The sequence below is a fragment of the Salvia splendens genome, chromosome 7 (genome assembly GCF_004379255.2).
Source record: "Salvia splendens isolate huo1 chromosome 7, SspV2, whole genome shotgun sequence".
NCBI classification, from domain to species: Eukaryota; Viridiplantae; Streptophyta; class Magnoliopsida; order Lamiales; family Lamiaceae; genus Salvia; species Salvia splendens.
In genome coordinates, this window is record NC_056038.1 from 34,553,058 (window position 1) to 34,574,885 (window position 21,828).

The window sequence follows — 21,828 nt, forward strand, 5'->3', positions numbered from 1 at the left end:
TAAAACAAAGATAATTTTATTTGTAATGTATTTTTATAATATATATAATATTATTATATTAATTATCTCGTCCGACCCCATGATTTTTAAATCCTGGATCCGCCCATGCCTACACTGACGACCACGACAGCCTCCACAAGTACGCCAAATTCATGCTCGTGAGTTTAGCAGAATTATGGAATTATGATGAATTATGGAATCTACGAGATTATGGAATCTACGAGATTATGGAATCTACGAGATTGATTTAGCAGAATCCAAAAAACCCCAAATTTCTTGGCACCTAACGTCTAACCAATATAAAAAACTACATTTAAAAATAGTTTTTACCATTATTATTTTATATAATGTCTAAACCTCAAAACGCTAAGGTGTTTCAAAGATAAAATATCAACCCTGAATTCCAAAAATGGCTAATGAGTCAAATAGCATGCTGATGGATCAGAGTTCGGTCAACATTTTAGTAATCAATTAATCCATATTTAGAATGACATATACTATCACTCAACTATCATATGCATTAAAAATATGTAGCTACAAAATCATGCTAGCAGAGCGTCAGAGCCTACTAAATAAAGACATAAAGATCTATTGATAAATAGAAAATAGACTCAAAGCAAAACCACCACTGTCCACTAAGCTTGAAATATATAGAAGAAAGATACCTTTACGTCTACCATGCTAAGAATCAATTGAAGTTGTTGTGGTAACGTCCATGATAATCTCCATATTCTTTATGATAGTCATACACGTAATATTCAGCCATGGGGGTAGAAGGATCAAACGGATCGCCACCATAGCAATTAGGCCACGGTACATCACTGACGGAGTCGTTAGGGAGTTTAAGCTCTTTCATTCGCTGATGGCATCTTTCCCCCAAATCCCCTCGAAGATCGAGCTCAAAACATTGCCTGATGTCAAGAGATTCGAGGCGCGGACAGCCGCCAAGGATCAATTCAAGTCCTTCATTTTCGATCCAATGCGCAAAGAGTTGAAGATGCTGCAGATTAGGCATGCTTTTACTGATTGCAAAAGCATACAGATTGCGATAGTATATGGGTAAATAAACACCTTTTAACAATGTCGGAAACTTGTACTTCAATCCGTTGCATGAGAATGATTTCAACATTGGGCAAGAATAGCCAATAGCTTCAATGTCGGCAGCACCAATGCATGGTCTAAGAGTAAGGTGCAATTCTTCCAAATGGCCAAGTTTTGCGGCCATTCTAGTTGCACAATATCCTGATATGTAAAAGCAAGATCCAAGTTTAAGGCGTTTTAGATTCGGTGATCTGTCAAACAACAAAAGATTAGACATGGAATGAGATAAAAGAAGATTATGTGATATAATCTGAGAGAAAAAGGTTTTTCAAAATGCAAATCCAATATACTCCCTCCGTCGCCTTGGGTGGAGAAAAAAGTTAGTGGATTATGGGTGCAACTTATATATATTAGTTTTAAATGAAATGTGGGTGGGATGAGTTAATGGAACGTGAGACTGTTATTCACGGACGGAAGGAATACCGTATAAACCAAAGCAAATCTCGAATTTAAAATCATAAAACAAAAAATGCCTTAAAATAAAACTAGGTTAAAATTTATACCGATCAACGATGTAGTTCATGAGTGCGTCGTCGCCGAAATACTGAATGGTGAGGTCGAGCAGCTGTCCCTGGCTACGATCCACTGCGTGGCGGCACATGGCAATGTACTTGAGGGTGCATTTCCTTTCATTAGGGTCGGAGAAATCGATGACTCGCCACAGGGTGGGATCCTTGCAAGCCTTCCACCACGTGGTACACACGCGCTGCGCGATAAGCAGCATCCCCGCCGGCCCCAGCCGCCGCAGAATATCGGCCGTTACATCTCCCGGAAGCTCAGTCCATGGTGGTGAGGATGCGGCAGCCGGAATATCGATGGGAATGTGGCGAGGGAAGCGGTGGCCTTGCATGAATAGCTCAATGAGGAGAGGTGGTGATGGAGGCGTGGAAGGATATATAATTAGGGTTAATTTGAAGGGAATTGAATAAGTCGTTGCGTGACTGTGATATTGGATTGATCGGTTACCTGTTGAATGAATGGTGGTAGGGGTAAGGTGGCGCTATGGAAGGGAGTACTTGTTCAACGGTTACCTGATTTATAGCGATATCAGAATGTGGACGGAGAATGCGCTGCGTATATATGTCAAATGGATTTTCAAAACCAAATAATTTAATCTAAAGGGATATATATACTCCACGTTATTTTTAAAAAAAATAAGAAAAATATTTCATTAAATAATTAAAAAGAAAGAAAAATGCAAAAATCTCTCATTCACATCCCAAAATCTAAAAGCTCTGAATTTAATCATAAATTCCGAATGGTTAGTAAATTTGATTCATTTTTATGAAATTTCTCTTGTAGTAATTAGATTTTATAAATCTCAATTTTTACATAATATTTCCAAATATTATGACACTATGATCCATATAAGGACGTAATATTTGAGACTATTTTCATGTTACTTTCGAAAAGGTAATGCATTTGTGTTTGATGTTACTAATGTTATAAATGATGCATGCTATCATGCTTGACCAGGGTTGGCGATTCGTGAATCTTACGTACTCTTATCATATCGATATCACAACGATACAATACTATATGATTGAACATAGATATTGTTTTTGTCCAACACTCGCAATATAATTTATTTTAAATGTGATCACAATACAAATGCGAAGGGATATATTTTTTGTCATATAATACGCTGCGATTAAAACTAGAGAAATTCGTTTTAGATATTAAAGTTCAAAATAGAAAATAAATTGAGTTGTAATCAAAATAATATGAATAGTGATTATCATGTAATACAATAAAAAACAAATTCAATTCATTATGACATGGAAATATTATGGGGCCTGAGCAAAGCACGAATGGGTCCATATATCTACTACATGTTGAACCCTCATTGGTCACTAAATATAACAGTTGAGGAATTTGGAATTAAAAAAAATGTTTTTAAATAAAAAATTCCAAGTGTTCAGTCCACGTTGCCATGAATATGCGTAATTTTAACGTGGCCTACGAGGATATTTATTTCTTACTTTTAACTTATCGTCATGAAATTGGAAGTTGAGTAAAATTAACGCAATTGAAACATTGTGTGATTGTAAATAGAATTCTTATTTTATGTGCAAAATCAAAATTAAGTGATAGCTTGTTTTTCTAGGCATAATTACTCTCTAAAAATCTCCCCAAATAAAAATGATTTTTTCCAAACACGGCCTTAAATCTCTTCCGCCTAAAACCTCAATCAAATAAAAACCTTTTTCTTATTCATTTCCTATTCCGTTTTCAATCGCCATGGGACGTAAAAAAGGCAGAAACCGGAGGCCTAGGGTTCAGAGCAAAATTCCGGAGCCGGCGGTGGTAGCTTCATCCTCAGCCCCTCCGCCGCCATGGATCGAACTCCCGAGAGATGTAACAGCCAATATTCTGCAGAGGCTGGGTCCAGAGGCGATACTTAGAAGCGCGCAGCAAGTGTGTAGTACGTGGTGGAAGGTTTGCAAGGATCCCTCCTTGTGGCGAGTGATCGATTTCTCAAACACTATGCAGATCGATTGGTACACCATGTACAATGTCATGTGCCGCCGCGCAGTGTATCGTAGCCAGGGACAATTGGTCGACCTCACTATTCAGAACTTCGGCGACGACGAACTCATTGAGTATATTGCTGATCGGTAAATATTCTGCCCTCCTTCCTTGAAGAATTATGATTTATCGTTATCGAATTTTATGTTCATTGTGTTCTTTGAGGCTGCTTGTGTGATTGTGGAAATAAGAAATTGGTTTATTAGAAATGGGCCACTCACCCCTTAAAAGGCCTCATAAGGGGGAGGGTTATCCACACTTATATAGATTAGATGGGATCTTCACCAAGTCGATGTGGGACAGAATTTAGAGAATTTAACACGCCCCCTCACGTGTGGGCCGGAAAGAACATCGGTCTTCCATCACGTGGGTAGGCAATGCAAGAGAAACCATCATCGATGTGGGCCGGAAAGGACATCGGTCTTCCACTCGTGAGGTAGATAAGAGATAAAGAGAAAACCATCATCGACTTGGGCCCGCTCTGACAACCTCGTAATTCCGCTGTTTCTCCTTTCTCTTCTCTCTCATTATGAATCGTAGAGGAAATCGTGGTGGTGAAGTTGTTGTTCCGATCGAAGACAACACAAGTCCGTATTATCTTCATGCAAGTGATAATCCGAGTCTGCAACTTGTTCCTCAGCTGTTGATCGGCTCCAATTACATCAATTGGAGCAGATCTGTAATCACAGCCTTAATTGCCAAAAATAAACTTCAGTTTGTGAATGGATCGTTGCCTCGTCCACCGATCGATGATCTTCTCTCTCCTTCCTGGATTCGATGCAACAGCATGGTTATTTCATGGCTTCGAAACTCTGTATCTCCTCAGATCTGTTCAAGTATCATGTATATTGATGATGCTCATGAGTTATGGCTGGATCTACGCGATCGTTTTTCTCAGATAGATTCTGCACGCTCCTATCAACTAAAGCAGCAGCTCATGTTTCTTACACAAGGTAATTCTGATGTTAATACCTACTTTACAAATCTGAGGATAGTTTGGGATGAATTCAAACATTCACAACCGATTGCTTGGTGTACTTGCACTACATGCCATTGTGATAGTGCTTCGAAATGGCACAAGTATCAAGAGGATGACTGCACAATGCAGTTCCTCATTGGCTTAAATCCTCCATTCTCTCAGATTAGATCAAGTATTTTGTCTACTGTTCCTCTTCCTTCCTTGTCGAAGGTCTTCTCTATGGTTGTTCAAGAGGAAAGGCAAAAGAGTATTGAAGGTTCCTTGCCATCTCCTACTGTTACCTCGAGTGAACAGCCCTATGCCAATGCAGCTTCAGTGAATTTTGGCAGAGGAAAATTGATGTGTTCTCACTGTGGTAGAACTAACCACACAGTGGATAGGTGCTTCTCCTTGCACGGTTTTCCACAAAGCTATGGCAGAGGCCGGGGGAAACCTCCTTTTAAGGAGTTCAATCAGTCTAAATCTGTGAATTATGTGGATGATCATTTCTCTAATCATGTTGATCAAGCAGCTCCTTCTCCTATTTCAGGATCTATTGCTGCACCTACTTCTGATCAATGCCAGCAACTAATCTCTCTTTTGCAGTCACAGCTTGCTGCCCTGTCAACTCCTTCTACTTCTGCTCCACCCACTCCTTCAGCTGCTCATATCAACTCAGCCGCACATATCAATTCAGCCGCACAAATTCCCTCTACTTCTACTTTTACTGGTACAACTCTTTTTCCTCCTTTTATTGCTTCCATTTCAGCATCTACTCCTTTATGGTTGCTTGATACAGGTGCTACTCACCATGTCTGTTGTGATATCACTCTTTTTTCATCATCCTCCTCTGTTGATAATGCCTCTGTAAATTTACCAAATGGAGCTAAGGCAGCAGTCACACACATAGGATCTGTTTGCCTAACTCCAACCATCACCCTTCATTCTGTCCTCTGTGTTCCTTCTTTCAATTTCAATCTTATATCTGTTAGTTCCCTAACTTCATCATTATCATGTGTTGTTCATTTCTCTCATGATTCCATCCAAATTCAGGAAACTTCTCAGGGGATTGTGATTGGGAAGGGTAGCAGAATTGGAAACCTCTACATTCTTGATGTGGAGTCTGAATCAAACTCAGGTTCTACTGCTTTAGCTTGTATCAATTCTGCTGTTTCCATAGACCTTTGGCATAGAAGACTTGGACATTTGTCTTTTAATAAACTCAAGTCTATGTCTTCTTCTCTACCTTTATCAAATAAATCACATTCTCTTTGTGAAATCTGTCCATTGGCCAAACAAAAACATTTGTCTTTCACTGCCTCAGATTCTATAGCCACTGACATATTTGATCTCATTCATTGTGACATATGGGGTCCTTTTTCCCCTTGTACTACACAAGGTTTTTCATACTTCCTCACTATTGTAGATGACAAATCTAGGTTTGTGTGGACTTTTCTGATGCAACACAAATCTGATGTCAAGAATGTGTTAACACAGTTTTTCAACACTATTCATACTCAATTTTCGAAGAAGATCAAGGCTATTAGATCTGATAATGGACCAGAATTTCATCTACCCCATCTCTACTCTTCGTTTGGTACCATTACTCAACATTCTTGTGTTGAAACACCTCAGCAAAATGCTCGGGTAGAAAGGAAACATCAACACTTGTTAAATGTGGGTAGGAGCTTGCTCTTTCAATCTCACTTACCAAATACATTCTGGGGTGATTGCATTCTTGCAGCTTCCTATCTAATAAACAGAACCCCCTCTTCAGTTTTACCTCCTTTTCAGGCCCTTTTCCAAAAACCACCATCATACTCTCACCTCAAAGCCTTTGGCTGTCTGTGTTATGCCTCTACTCTCACCCGCAATAGAGATAAATTCTCTCCTAGAGCCTCCAAATGCGTTTTCTTGGGGTATCCATCTGGGTATAAGGGGTATAAGCTTCTTGAGCTTGATTCTATGCAAGAAATAATTACCAGAAATGTCATTTTCCATGAAGACATTTTCCCTTATGATCACCTACCTCCTTCTGTTTTTCCAATCACTCCAAACCAGAAAGCCTCCATTGCTGAACCAACAATGAACTCTCCTCACATTCCTGATCAATCTCCAGCTCTTTCTGATCCCACTTCATCCATTCATACTCATCCCAACCAAATAACTAGAGCTGGCAGATCAACAAAAACACCTGCTCACCTAACTGATTTTCTCTGCAATTCCATCTCTTCCTCCACTCCCTATCCTATCTCAGCATACTTCTCTCTCTCCAAGCTCTCTCCCTCTCATCTTAAATTCATTGTTATCATGTCTACTGTCTTTGAACCTAAGTCATACACCCAAGCTGCTCCACACCCTGAATGGCAGCAAGCAATTCAAGAAGAACTTTCTGCTCTTATACAGAATAATACTTGGCAGATCCTTCAACTTCCTGATGGGAAGATTCCCATTGATTGTAAATGGGTTTTCAAAGTGAAGTTCAAACCTGATGCTACTGTTGAAAGGTACAAAGCCCGTTTAGTGGCTAAAGGCTTTACACAGCTAGAAGGAATTGATTTCCTTGACACATTCTCCCCGGTGGCTAAGCTTACTACTGTTAAATTCATCCTTGCTTTGGCTGCTATTCATGGATGGTCTCTGTACCACCTTGATATAAACAATGCGTTTCTTTATGGTGACTTGAAGGAGGAGATTTATATGAACCTTCCACCCGGGCTGCTTGTTGAGGGGGGCAATCCACCAGGTTCTAAATTGGTCTGTAAACTTAACAAGTCTTTATATGGACTAAAGCAAGCATCAAGACAGTGGTACTTGAAGCTTACTGAAGTTTTATCAAAGTTTGGTCTTCAACAATCAGCCTCGGATCATTCTTTTTTCTTCAAGAATGAGAATTCCATTTTCTTTGCAGTGGTGGTGTATGTAGATGACCTTATGGCAGCCACTAATAAGCCTGAGCTAATGAAAGACTTCAAGGAGTTTCTGAGTCAGTTCTTTAAGTTCAAGGATCTAGGTCATCCGAAATATTTTCTTGGCCTAGAAATAGCTAGAAGTCAGAAAGGCATTATGGTTTCACAAAGAAAATATGCAATGGATCTAGTCCGAGATGCAGGGCTCCTAGGATGCAAGCCATCTTCTGTGCCTATGGATCCCACTAAGCAACTAAAACAAGAAGCAGGAGACATAATGGAAGACTCATCCAAATATAGAAGACAAATAGGAAGGCTGTTGTACCTCTGCATCACCAGGCCGGACATCACTTTTGCTGTGCATAAGTTGAGCCAGTATGTTTCAAGACCGTGTGTTGAGCATTGGGAAGCAAGTGAAAGAATATTGAGATATCTAAAGGCTACACCGGGCCATGGGCTGTTCTACTCAAGTGAAACCACACCCAAGCTCAGCATCTTCTCTGATGCAGATTGGGCAGCTTGCCCGGACACTCGAAGATCAATAACTGGTTATTGCTTGTTCCTTGGATCATCCTTAGTATCTTGGAAGTCAAAGAAGCAACAAAGCATCTCAAGATCTTCAGCAGAGGCTGAATACCGAGCAATGGCTCAAGCAACATGTGAGGTAACTTGGGCAATTGCATTGCTGAAAGATTTTGGAGTTAAGATAGAAAGAGCTGTCCCTCTCTTCTGTGACAATCAAGCTGCTGTACATATTAGTGTAAATCCAGTTTTTCATGAACGAACCAAACACATTGAGATTGATTGCCACACAGTTAGAGAAAAGTATTTAGAAGGGATCATTAAACCAATGCATATCAAGAATGATTTGCAATTGGCTGATATTTTCACTAAACCCCTTGGAGCTGCAGCCTTTGAAAAGATATTGAGCAAGATGAGCTTTTGTAGTTTGTATGCTCCATCTTGAAGGGGGGTGTTGGAGATGAGATGACCGTTGGAGCCGTTGGGATGAGCTGGCATATGACCGTTGAAACGGTTGGAAGATATTTTTAGTTAGTTATCTTTAAAGTGTGAGCTGACATTTTTTCTTTAGCTGCTTCTCGTTTGTAACTAGTGTATAAATAAGCTAGCTCTAGTTTGTAATCATTTGGATTTTGATTAATGAAACAAAATTCCTTTCTCTACATATTTCTCTCTGTTTAGTCTTGGTGTTCTTCATCAAGTATTGTTTGGTATATCTTCTGGTTTTGTCTCTCTATGTGGTTTTGTCTTTCTACATGGTTTTTAATGATTGTATTTTGGTTCATATCTGGCATTGGCGTGTTGTACTTGCATTGTGAAAAGCCTTTGCATTTTGGTTGTATTTTGAAGTTGCAGTAGCGTGTGTTAAGAATTTGCATTTTGAAGTTGTATTTTCCTGTGTTTAGAAATTAGAATACCTCCTGCAGAAATTCAGATCTAAAAACATGTTCGAGGAGGTTTGATTTTCATTTTAATATTACTGAGGCAGTAAATCTTGTTAGTTTTGGTCACTTAATGATGATGTGAGGTTGCATTATGAAAAGAAGAGGATATTGTACTTGGTTGAACATATGTACAACTTCCTTCGTAATCACGATGGATGAAAGATTAGCTTTAGCGAGTACAGGATTTACTCGAGGTTCATACTCAATGCTCTGCACTTTTAGGCTAAACAATCTTGCATTTTGTATTATTTTACGCGAATATATTGCTTGTGTTTTCTCCTTGCTTACAATTTTCCCTAAAGGTTTTCTGTTATTTTATTTTTGTGTAGTTGTTAATATAATGCAGTGGATTTTAAAAGATATTTGAGTTGTTTTGGACATGTTATGAAAGTATGCAAAAGTTCGATGATGACAACCATGCGAAAAAGAAAGAACACTAGAGTTTTACGTGGTTCGATCGTAAGATCTACGTCCACGGCCAAAGGCAATATGATTCAGTATATTGAGAAATATGCAGAGATTTACAATCACTCAAGAACTCTCTCCAAGAACTCAACACCTCTAATCTAATTCTAAACCAAGAACTAATCAAGTGATAGTTTGGAGACTCTTTTCTTGAATATCGAAGTAGCTGATTAACTATTTCAGATGCAGCCTTCGTCTGCTTTATATCAGTCCCTTCATCCTCCAACGGCTCTCTTGAGATGTTAGTTATCAAATCAGTTATAACTGTTCCAACGGCTACTTCCCGTTTCTCGGTTTGCATCAACATGCCGAAGTGCTGCATGATGCCGAAGTGCTGCATGATGCCGAAGTGCTGCATGATGCCGAAGTGCTGCATGATGCCGAAGCTCAATGAAATGCCGAGCTCAATAAACCGCCGAGCTCAATAAAACACCGAGCTCACCGAGCTCAATAAAACACCGAGCTCACCGAGCTCAATAAAACGCCGAGCTCAATAATATGCCGAGCTCAATAATATCTTGAACGAGCTCAACCTCTAACAAATCTGCAGCTGTTGAGAATGACATTGACTTTTAGCTTGCTGCATCCAACGGTGATTGTGAGATTATACTCCAACAAACTCCACCTTAATCTCAGAATCAACAATGAATCATAATCCTCTGACAAAACCTCAAACTCATCACTCCACAAGTCCCACCAGCCCCAAGCAGTATTTAAACTTCATGGCTGGCAACGGCTTTGTCAACATATCAGCCGCATTATGCTCAGTAGATATTTTCACCATCTTGACTTCACCTCTCTGTATTTCATCCCTTATGAAGTGCATCCGCACATCTATGTGCTTACTTCTTTCGTGAAACACCTGGTGTTTGGCAAGGCATAAGGCGCTGCTGCTGTCACAGTTTATCTCCACTGTGTCTTGCTTCTCCCCAAAATCTTCTAGGATTCCCTTCAGCCATATTGCTTCTTTCACAGCCTCTGTCATTGCCATGTACTCAGCTTCCGTAGTAGATAAAGCAACCACATGTTGTAATCCAGATTTCCAGCTTATAGCAGTGCCATTTAGGGTGAACACATATCCAGTTTGAGATCTCCTATTATCTCTATTTGATGCATAATCAGAATCGCAAAACCCCACCAGTGCTCCACCTTGATCCTTACAATCTGCCTTGTACAACAGACCATAATCTGAAGCACCCTTCAAGTATCTGAGCAACCACTTCAATGCTATCCAATGCTCTCTCCCATGGTCTGACATAAATCGGCTAGTAACACTTATAGCCTGAGCCAAATCTGGTCTTGTGCATAGCATTGTGTACATTATGCTTCCTATGATGTTTGCATAAGGTATCTTGCTCAGCTCTCTCCTCTCTGAGTCATTCTTTGGTTTCTGATCCATGCTCAACTTAAAGTGAGCAGCCAATGGTGTAGAGACAGGTTTGAAGTCATCAGCCTGAAATTTCTTCAAAACTCTCTGGATGTAATTCCTCTGCAACAACCTGAGCTCTCTCTTTGGCCTATCCCTCAGTATATCCATGCCAAGGATTCTCCTTGCATTTCCAAGATCCTTCATTTCAAACTTGGATTCCAGTTCAGCCTTGATTCTCTCAATCACTCCCAGATCTGCTCCTGCCACAAGCATATCATCAACATACAAAAGTAGAAAAGCAATTGGTACACCATTCCTTTCTCTGATGTAAACACAGCTATCATACTGCGATTTTCTGAAACCAATACTCATCATATGCTCATCAAACTTGAGATACCACTGCCTACTACTTTGCTTCAACCCATACAAACTTCTCTTGAGCAAACACACTTTGTCTTCATTCCCAGCCTCCATGAACCCCTCGGGTTGATGCATATATATTGTTTCTTCAAGTTCACCATGCAAGAAGGCTGTCTTGACATCGAGTTGGTGTAACTCCCAATCATACTTTGCAACAAGAGCAAGCAATATCCTGATGGAACTGTGTTTTACAACCGGAGAGAACACATCATTATAATCAATCCCCTCTTCTTGAGTGAATCCTCTAGCAACAAGCCGTGCCTTAAACCTGACACTTTCAACTTCACCAACTTCAATCTTCATCTTGAAGATCCATTTGCAGCTAATAAGCTTTTGGGTCCCTGGATTCTTCACCAAAATCCAAGTATGGTTTTTGAGTAGTGACTGGATCTCTTCTCTCATAGCTGCAAGCCATTTCTCCTTTTCCTTACTCGACATAGCTTCAGCATAGGTGGATGGCTCTAAGCACTCCAATACCTCAGCAACACAGAGAGCAAAAAAACTCATCTCATAATCACTGAACCTGGCTGGCTTTCTGATCTCTCTTCTGTTTCTGTCCCTGGCTATAATATGTGATCTCTGATCATCATCAATCTGATCTTGTTGCTGGGGTTGCTGTGGACTTGAAGCTTTATGGGAGCTTGAAGCTCCACCTCCATTCTGATCATCTGGATCACTAGGTGGTGGCTGGCCATGCTGAACTTCTTGATCAATAGATATTCTTTCACCCATCTGATCCTCAGTCTTCAAGAATGGCATATGATGCTCATGGAAGACCACATCTCGGCTCACAATTATCTTCTTGTTCCCCTCTTCAGTGCACCACAACCTGTACCCTTTTACTCCATGTTGGTAACCAACCATCACACATTTCTGAGCCCTTGCATCAAGCTTTCCCTGCCTGCAGTGGGCATATGCTCTACAACCGAACACCTTGAACTGATTGTACTCTCTATCTCCACCATACCATCTGACATCTGGGATTTCATTTCCTATAGCTGATGATGGAGAATTGTTAATTAGCACTGCAGCAGTACACACTGCCTCCCCCCAGAACATCTTTGGCAAGCCTGATGACAAAAGCATGCATCTGACTCTATCGAGGAGTGTTCGGTTCATTCTTTCAGCAACTCCGTTTTGTTGCGGATTGGCCGGGACTGTCCTATGCCTTTGTATCCCATTTGATTTGCAGAAAGACTCAAAATCTTCAGATAAGAACTCCAGCCCGTTATCAGTCCTCAAGCACTTGAGAGTGGTGGATTTCTTCAGCTTCATCTCTGTGCACCATTCTCTGAATTTTTCAAATGCTTGTGACTTCTGCTTTAGGATGTATATCCAGACTTTTCTGCTATAATCATCTATTATCGACATGAAATACCTGCCTCCTCCCATAGAAGCAGGCTGAGCTGGACCCCATAAATCACAATGCGCATAGTCAAGAGGTAATTTGGAGGTGTGTTTACCAGCCTTGTATGGTAGCTTCTTGCTCTTTCCCAGAGCACAGTGTTCACATTCCTTGAACCTCTGATCACTTCCAGCCGGAATGACCCCTTTCTTGATCAGTTCTCTCATCCCACTTTCTCCAAGATGGCCGAGCCTCTTGTGCCACAGACTCATATCAGAGTCCTCTGCAAGATTCACTGAAGCAACAACAGTTTCTGCTACTAGATAGTATAAACTGTTTCTTCTCTCAGCAATCAGCAAGATTTTTCCATTAAGTGAGACATTCATATAGCCTTTCTCAGAAGAAAACCTGAAACCTCTAGATTCAAGCATGCCAAGTGAAATCAAATTCCTCTTAATCTCAGGAATGTACCTGACTTGAGTAAGCAGTTTTGTTGATCCATCATGAGCTCTCAATCTGATATCTCCAATGCCTTTGATGTAACACATCTGATCATTCCCCAACATTACTGACCCGGTTGCCTCAGAAAGGTTTTCAAACCAAGCTTTGTTGGAACAAATATGGAAGCTGCACCCGGAGTCCATTATCCAAGAACTCTCTATCCCACCACTCACCACATTCATGATCTGGGGTGGATCTGTGTCTTCTGCAAGATCAGCCTGATTTTGGGTAGCCTTCTCTTCGTTTTGCTTCCTTTTCCACGAGTAGCAATCCCTTTTGAGATGCCCAGGTTTCTTGCAGTAATGACAGCTTCGCTTCTCCTCATTCTGCTTCTGATACTTAGGCTTTTGATTCTGATTGAGTTTCTTTTTCTTGCCTTTGAAAGCCTTTACATTCAAGGCTTGACTGCCACTTCCTTCATTTGTCGTCGAAGAGTTCTTTTCCAGCTCCTTTGATCGAAGAGCACACTGAACTTCTTCATATGTGATGCCAGATTCTGCATTCCGGCCAAACAGCATTGCATCTTTAAGATGCTGGAATGTTTTGGGAAGAGCGTTCAAGAGCAAGATGGCCTTGTCTTCATTCTTCATGGGGCCATCTACATTCTCCAAATCATCCAGATTCTTGCTGAAATCATCAATCTGCTCTGCGAAGGGGCGGGCTTCAAGAATCTTGTATGAAAAGAGGCGCTGCTTCATGTATAGGCGATTAGCAAGCGACTTGGTCATGTACAGCGCTTCGAGCTTCGTCCATACCCCATGCGCTGTGGTTTCCTTCGCAACCTCGCGCAACACCTTGTCCGTGAGATTGAGAATAATGGCGCTATGGGCTTTCTTGGCAATCTCAGCCTTCTTCCTCACGCTCTTCTCATCGAGATCTTCTTTTTCTTTCCCCTTCGGATCAATTGGCTCGATTGCTTCATCGAGCCCTTGCTGGATCAACAGAGCCTTCATCTTGATCTGCCACAGACCAAAGTCATTCTTCCCCGAGAATTTCTCCGCTTCGAACCTCGTCGTCGCCATCGATATCAACTCCGATTGCGTTTCCCACAGACGGCGCCACTTGTTATGAAAGTATGCAAAAGTTCGATGATGACAACCATGCGAAAAAGAAAGAACACTAGAGTTTTACGTGGTTCGATCGTAAGATCTACGTCCACGGCCAAAGGCAATATGATTCAGTATATTGAGAAATATGCAGAGATTTACAATCACTCAAGAACTCTCTCCAAGAACTCAACACCTCTAATCTAATTCTAAACCAAGAACTAATCAAGTGATAGTTTGGAGACTCTTTTCTTGAATATCGAAGTAGCTGATTAACTATTTCAGATGCAGCCTTCGTCTGCTTTATATCAGTCCCTTCATCCTCCAACGGCTCTCTTGAGATGTTAGTTATCAAATCAGTTATAACTGTTCCAACGGCTACTTCCCGTTTCTCGGTTTGCATCAACATGCCGAAGTGCTGAATGATGCCGAAGTGCTGCATGATGCCGAAGTGCTGCATGATGCCGAAGCTCAATGAAATGCCGAGCTCAATAAACCGCCGAGCTCAATAAAACACCGAGCTCACCGAGCTCAATAAAACACCGAGCTCACCGAGCTCAATAAAACGCCGAGCTCAATAATATGCCGAGCTCAATAATATCTTGAACGAGCTCAACCTCTAACAAATCTGCAGCTGTTGAGAATGACATTGACTTTTAGCTTGCTGCATCCAACGGTGATTGTGAGATTATACTCCAACAGGACATTTTCTGAAACCAGTGTAGTAGTCTTTGCTTTCAAGAGTTTCCTTTATCTTGCTTCATGTTTATTCTGTACAAAAAAAAACACTTGTGGTCTGATATTTTGCTATTTGACAGGTCTCAAAATCTCAAACGCCTTAAACTTGGATCTTTTTATGAGATCTCAGTAGATGCTGTGATTAAAGCGGTAGCAAAACTTCAACAGTTGGAAGAATTGCACCTTACTGGTAAGCCATGGATTGTTCCTGCCCACATTGAAGCTATAGGAAATTCTTGCCCAAAGTTGATATCATTCTCATACAATGGACATGGAACAGAGCATCCTTTTCCACTAGAATTGGAAGATGATGATGATGATGATTATGATTATGATGATGAATTTAGTAAAGGATTCGGTCGGAATGATTATGCTCTCGCAATCGTCAAAAGCATGCCTAATCTTCAGCATCTTCAACTTTGTGCACATTGTATGCAAAATGAAGGACTTGAAGCCATCCTTAACGGCTTTCCACGCCTCGAATCACTTGACATCAGGCGATGCTTTGGTCTCGAGCTTGGAGGGGATTTGGGGGAAAGATGCCGTCAGCAGATAAAAGATCTTAGACTCCCGAATGACTCCGTCAGTACTATGTCGTGGCTTGAATGGGATGGCAGAGACTCGTTTGGTAACGGCATAGATTTTAGCGATTATGACTATGACGATTATGAAGATTATGAGTTTTACGATGACTACTTCTCGCCTCTTGGTTATGGTTTCTTCAATGACGACGGGCTTGGGTTTTTCGACTACGACCATCTCTGAGTATGGCAGATGGTAAAGTTTTCTTTCTTGTAACAATTTATGGATTAGGATATCTGGACAAATATTACTCACCTTCTTTTTCCCCATGTGTAGGTTTGCTGGATTAGTTGATTTCAAGTGGTTGTATCAGCATGTTGGAGCTTTCATTTTATCAATAGACCCTTTTATCTTTTATTAGTAGAGGCTTATGACTCCGCCTTCAGTTTGACTATTCTTGCTTTTGTTGTTCATTTTAGATGCTTTGTATCAACCTCTTTCTATTACCTATCGGGTTGTCTTCTTTGTCTGCTGTAAGTGGTAATGACGCATCAATCATCATTCATAAATAAAAACATATTGTTATTCAACTTCGTTAAATACTAGCTATAAAGTCATTCTAACTAAGGGCAGAGCCTACTAATAGAAGATGATAAACTAAGGATAAAACTAAAACTCCACAACTAAACCATAGTTGAAATGGATTGTTGCCTTGCCAAACGGATTGTTGCCTTGCCAAACGGATTGTTGCCTTGCCATCAGTGTCTGATTCATAAGTATTGGACAAGAGAGTTTGTTCGGATGTCAAGTGATTTGAGGTATGGACAGGCGTTAAGGATGTTGGCTTCAAATTCTTCATTATTAGTCTTCCAATCTACCATTCTTCTAACATGCATTCTCCGACATAGTAAACAGTACCGAAGAGAACCAATCTCAAAGTTAGTATGTGTAATGTTATGATGTGGTTCATATCCGCTGTATGAGAATTGCCGCTAACTATAATGTCGCCACCAACAAGGCATGGCCTAATAGTAATAGTAAGGTGCAATTCTTCCAATTCTCCAAGTTTTGCAACCGCTTTCTCTATAGAATCTTTAGTCGTGAGATGACAAGATTCAAGATGAAGGCGTTTGAGATATGGTGATCTGTCAAAAAAATCAAAGGATTAGCCACATAAATGTGATGTGATTTTTCACCAAAAATACAAAATCATGCCAACTCACCTCTTAGAAGACATCACATACTCATATCATATCATATTGTAGTATGACTGTATCGAAATATACCGATAGGCGATGTACTCCATGAGTGTGTCGTATCCCAAGTAGTGAATGGTGAGTTCGACCAATTGTCCCTGGCTACGATCCACAGCGCTGCGGTACATGGCAATGTACTTGTCTCTTGATAAGGGTTTGAGAAATCGACGACTCGCCACAAGGAGGGATCCTTGCATACCTTCCACCACGTACTACACACTTGCTGCGCGCTGCTCAATAAATCCTCCGCCCCCAGCCTCTGCATAATATTGAAAGTTATGTCAGTTCGATCCACGGCGGCGGCGGAGATGAACCAACCACCGTAATTTCGCGCAGCTTCTGCCTTTTGCATTCCCTTTGTCCCATGGCGATTGGAAACATAAGGAATTAAGAAAATTGTCTTACTTTTGAGCTTCTTTTACATGTACCTTTTATAGGCTGAAAATATAGTGTACATATCTATATCATTTGTTAATAATTATTTTTTTCACTAATATTTCCTTCCACGTTTTTTGCTTTCTTTTTTTACTAGTTTTCTTCAAACATGGATTTTTTTCCTACTATAATATTTCCTTCCTCATTTTTTCTTTTCTTTTCACAATACAGATGTTTTCTATTCTATATAATTCCGTTTCGATTCAATCTTTTTTTCTCATCAATAATAAATCATAAAAAAAATCAATAATAACACCATCATCATATCCAGCATTATCAATTTTCTTCCATAAAATTTGTTTAACAATCAACGTTGTTCCTCAATGAAAACATGTATACAAATGTACGGTGCTAGTGTAGCAAATAGCAAGCAAGAGTATCGTATTCTACAGAGACAATTTGCACCAACTTAAGTACCACAAACTAACTTTGACTACTATCTAGATAATCAAAAGGGAATTTTGTATAAATTCTGTGTAATACCCACCCCCTTTATTACTTTTTTATCATGTGTAATGTTGAACTAGAGAATTATCGCCCTCTTGTTTCATGGAATTAGATGGAACCGTTACCACCTTATTGATGTTGATGTCGTTAGTTCGAAAAACAAAAGCTAATACGATAATCGAACTAAAACGATCAGATAGATATATATATCTATGAAAGATAAGAAACCTTGGGAAAGAATAAATCATCACAATTGATAATTTATTTTACATAATGTCACGACCGCATTTTCTAATGATAGAAAACACGGTTGATCGCGACTAGGGGAGGGTTAAAGAAGCGGGGAAAGAAATAAGGGGAAAATAAAATCAAGCATTGGTTACGATACATGACTAATCAAGTACTGATACATAGAAGAAAAGATACTCGATCATGAAAACTCGAGTAATTGTTTGTAAAGAAATTTCAAAATATCAGAGTTTTGAACAAAATAGACTTGAGTCTTTTAAGATGCACAACGGAAACAAATGAACGCGGTTCCATGTATGAAGACATGAACCTCCGAGAGTCAAAATCTGACTTAATTAAATGTCTTGTCTCAATAGCACTTCCTCCACCACTTCGCTGCTCAACCTGCACATTTAGAAATATATGCAGAGCTGAGTACTTTTGTACTCAGTGAACACATTGCCAAAAAATACAATTATACATTTGAAAATATTGTCAAGCCATCATCATAGTAACACTCGGGAATTTTATTGAAAAGTCCCCAGCTTACTAAAAATATTCACAATGGACTGCAGTCCCTTTTTCCTGTACTTAGCCATATCTGATCACATTGTGCCGTCGAGATGGTGTTCTCGCACGTCACCTTCTCTGCCCAACATGTCAGAGGTATTCTTATGCCGGGAAGGTGGCCACCTTCCACGGTCACCTGCTCTGCCCAACATGTCAGAGGTAGCTTGTGTACACTAGTCCGAGCGGGGACACCACCCTCACTGGGACCCAAATTCGACTTATATCATCATTCATAATTCACTTGGCCTTAGCCAACAGATAGGCATCATACAAAACATTTATGACAAGACAACATCTTTAAAAAAAATCATGAACATGTGTTCTTGTTTTCATAAAATACGATTTGTATTTTAGTATAAGAAAGCTCACCTTGATCGCTTAGTTTCCTTAACTTGAATTTCTTACTCCGACCTTACGTGCGGAGATAACCTTTTTGAAAACAAACAACGTACTAATAAGACTCGAGAAATTCACATACTTATAGGAATGCATGCCCCTACTTTATTTCTTTTATCATTTGTTCACCGTTAGAAAATTTTAGAAACTTGCATATTAATTAAATTGGGAAATTTAATTAATAGCACTTCTTTATTAATATTATTATTACTACTACTACGAAATTTCTAAACTTACATTATTTGAACTTACATTATTTATTACTAGTTCGTTTGCTATTTCGGCTCCGATTAAGTGGCATTCCATTCACTACTACATTTTTACGCAAAACTCTAAAATAAGTCTCAAGCTCAATTATGTTAGCTTAGTTACATCATTGGAAGAAACCATATAAAAAGCATATTAATTGAACCATACTTAAAACTTAGGCTAAGATTTTAATATTAAAATTCCTCCAAAATAAATTCTAATTTCAAAACTGGGCCAAGACTTCCTTTTATTTTCAGCCCAAAGAACTATTTTATTTTTGGCCCAAAGATTACGTCTTTCACCCATCTTATATCCCCAACTATTATAACTCAAAAAGAGCCAAGTTCTTGTTCCACAATTAAAATAAAAGGAGCCTATAATTAAATTAATTAGGAAGAGGCCCATTTTGAAATACTCTCTTCCTCCACAATCGGTATTCCCCTCCCTCTCTCTTATTTACATTTCCCCCAAAATTAGAGAGACAAATCCCTAAATTTCGTCGCCTGCCTCCCCACTCCACCAGAATCGACGCCTCACTCCCCTCCTCTCTCGGCCATGCTCACGCCACCGCCGCCGCTGCTGCTGTGCGCGGGCTGTTCACCGTCGTGGCCCTCCGTCTATTTCTCTCTCGGGTTCCACCGTCATCACCGCCATGCACCCCATCAGCCGCCGCCGCCGCCTTTCCTCCAGCAGTCCGGCCGTCTCCGGACAGCCGGTGAGCCCTCCGCCACTGCACTCTCTCTCTCTCTCTCTCTTTCTCGCGCGACCTGCCTCCTCGCCCGACACCACTACCGTCACCTCGCCATTCTCCGATAGGTAAAGCTTAGATTTTTAACTTTCTCCCCCCTTATTCTAATTCTATAAAGATATAACCTTTGATTTGTTTTTTTTTAAAGCTTTGTTGTTTCAAACTTGTAGATTTGTAAAGGGGTGAAATCCGTGATGGATTTGGGGTGTGGGGCTGCCACGACGGTGTGCCGAAACTCAGTATCCGGAATTCCGGCAGATTCGTGTTCTTGAGATAAGTTGTTAACTTGGGCTTACTATAGTTGTAGAACTTGGGTTCTCTATTTTATGAATTCTATGATTTTGAACAATTGTCCTGCTACTAAAAGACTTGATAGACTTGATGGTGAAGCATGGAATTAAACTTGCTGTGTATTCTTGATTTCTGATTTGGGAAGATTTTAATTTCTCTTTAGATATGCATATGCTTGTACGTATGTGCAAGAAAAGAAAAGTTTGGGATTTACCTTTTGATGTGGAATAAAGGTGTGGTTGGATTGTAGTGTTTGAGTGTGCAATCTCCCCCCTCGGAACTCCTCTACCCTTTGTGGGTTGGGGTGTGCAAAATTAGGATTTGTGAGGGTGATGTGTGTGAGTGATAAGAATGATTTGCATATATACATGTACATATACATAAAAAGATGCAAGTGGAGCTTATCTTTCAAAAATAATATGCAAGTGGCGTGTCTTGCATTCTTCTGTGGCATTCTTTCTTGCTAAGATTCATTAATACATCATTCATTATTCTGACATCTCATTTAATGCACCAAAATCCTTTCATGATTGAAACTTATCTACTCCTTTTCTTTATGTTTAATTTGCTTTATTATATTATTTTTTTATTTATTGTTTAATTTGGTGTAGGAAAGAACCCGGTTCAAGCTCGTGGCTGCCCGCGCTAAAGTACTCGATTTGCTTAGAATGTAGGATGTAATAAATGTTGCTGGATGTATCGGACATTAAAATTAGATTTTGGGATCTTATTTAAATTTATTATATTCATATAGCCGTAATATTTTTATGTGTTCTATTTATTTGCCTAACGTCCAAACAAACAACAACGCCAATCTATCGTAGTTCGGATATAATCGCATAAAAGTTACTTATATAGATAATTGAGCTAATAATATAGTTTTTAATAATATAGTCTTAGCGGGTCGTTACATTCTACCCCTCTTAAAAGAAATTTCGTCCCGAAATTTAGGAAGTATTTAGACAAAAAGCTCGGGACATTTCTCCTTCATTTTCTCTTCTAGCTCCCAAGTTGCTTCTTCTTGTCCGTGGTTTTTCCACAAAACCTTCACTGTAGCAATCGACTTGTTCCGAAGCTGCTGCACCTTTCGATCTAGTATTTCTACCGGCTTTTCTTTGTAACTCAGGTTAGGCTCTAGAGCGATTTCTTCGTGACGAATCATATGTTTTGGGTCGAACATGTACCTTCGAAGTTGGGAGACGTGGAATACGTTGTGTACGTTCCCAAAGTTGGGTGGTAATGCCAAGCGATATGCTACTGGGCCCACTTCCTTCAGAATTTCATAGGGTCCAATGAATCGTGGTTTTAGCTTACCCTTGAGTCCAAATCTGGTTATTCCTTTGGAAGGGGATACTTTCGAAAAGACCTTCTCTCCGATGTTAAATTTCAATTCTATTCGACGTTCGTCGGCGTAGGAGCGTTTTCTGCAGTGGTCAATGTCTTGCCTCTCATGAGGGTCTCACGCGAGGAAATATAGAGTTGATCTAACCGTTTTTAACTTTGATAGGAACTGAATTTGAGATTCCAAGAGAAATCTTCGAATCGTTCTTGCTTTGTGTAGGCTCCAAGGTAGCCAAGAAAATAAAACGATTATAATTATTTCAATTACGTGAGTGTTTGGTTCACCACAAACTTTCACCAGTAGCTTGCAACCAAGGTTTTTATGAAATGCAAAAACTAGGCTCAATTAGGCTCATTATGCTCCCCCCAGAAAAGAAAAGATACAACTTCAAAGGGCTTGAGCTATACCCATAGAACTTAAGAATTTTATTGTGGGAAGAGCTTGCCAGATGGAATAAATTTCGAAAGTGAGGGTATGAGGAAGAGAATGTAGATGTC

At 40.0% G+C, this 21,828-nt stretch overlaps 2 protein-coding genes across 4 annotated transcripts; one reads left to right on the plus strand and one right to left on the minus strand.

Moving 5' to 3' along the window:
* Positions 1-502: 502 nt before the first annotated feature.
* On the minus strand, positions 503-1,964 carry LOC121741243 (putative F-box/LRR-repeat protein 23). 2 transcript variants are annotated; one of them, XM_042133954.1, is made up of 3 exons: positions 1,605-1,964; positions 1,072-1,292; positions 503-1,000 (listed from the first exon to the last, which is right to left on the minus strand). In XM_042133954.1, the coding sequence occupies exons 1-3, from the start codon at positions 1,949-1,951 to the stop codon at positions 966-968; spliced, it is 603 nt and encodes a 200-aa protein (XP_041989888.1). In that variant the 5' UTR covers positions 1,952-1,964; the 3' UTR covers positions 503-965. The 2 variants fall into 2 exon arrangements, with proteins under 2 accessions (XP_041989888.1, XP_041989887.1); XM_042133953.1 differs by having other exon boundaries at positions 503-1,292.
* Positions 1,965-3,217: 1,253 nt separating this feature from the next.
* Positions 3,218-15,959, plus strand: LOC121741579 (F-box protein SKIP19-like). 2 transcript variants are annotated; one of them, XM_042134412.1, is made up of 4 exons: positions 3,218-3,719; positions 14,928-15,037; positions 15,128-15,624; positions 15,706-15,959. In XM_042134412.1, exons 1-3 carry the CDS (start codon positions 3,343-3,345, stop codon positions 15,610-15,612), a joined length of 972 nt encoding a protein of 323 aa, XP_041990346.1. In that variant the 5' UTR covers positions 3,218-3,342; the 3' UTR covers positions 15,613-15,624; positions 15,706-15,959. The 2 variants fall into 2 exon arrangements, with proteins under 2 accessions (XP_041990346.1, XP_041990345.1); XM_042134411.1 differs by having other exon boundaries at positions 3,221-3,719; positions 14,928-15,624.
* The last annotated feature ends 5,869 nt before the right edge of the window (positions 15,960-21,828 follow it).

Excerpts from the sequence above, each read along its gene's own strand:
- LOC121741243 (XM_042133953.1), bottom strand. The coding sequence starts at position 1,951 with ATGCAAGGCCACCGCTTCCCTCGCCACATTCCCATCGATATTCCGGCT. Across the intron at positions 1,293-1,604 it reads ATGAACTACATCGTTGATCG|ATCACCGAATCTAAAACGCC; the intron begins GTATAAATTTTA and ends GTTGTTTGACAG.
- LOC121741579 (XM_042134411.1), top strand. The coding sequence starts at position 3,343 with ATGGGACGTAAAAAAGGCAGAAACCGGAGGCCTAGGGTTCAGAGCAAA. Across the intron at positions 3,720-14,927 it reads ATTGAGTATATTGCTGATCG|GTCTCAAAATCTCAAACGCC; the intron begins GTAAATATTCTG and ends GCTATTTGACAG.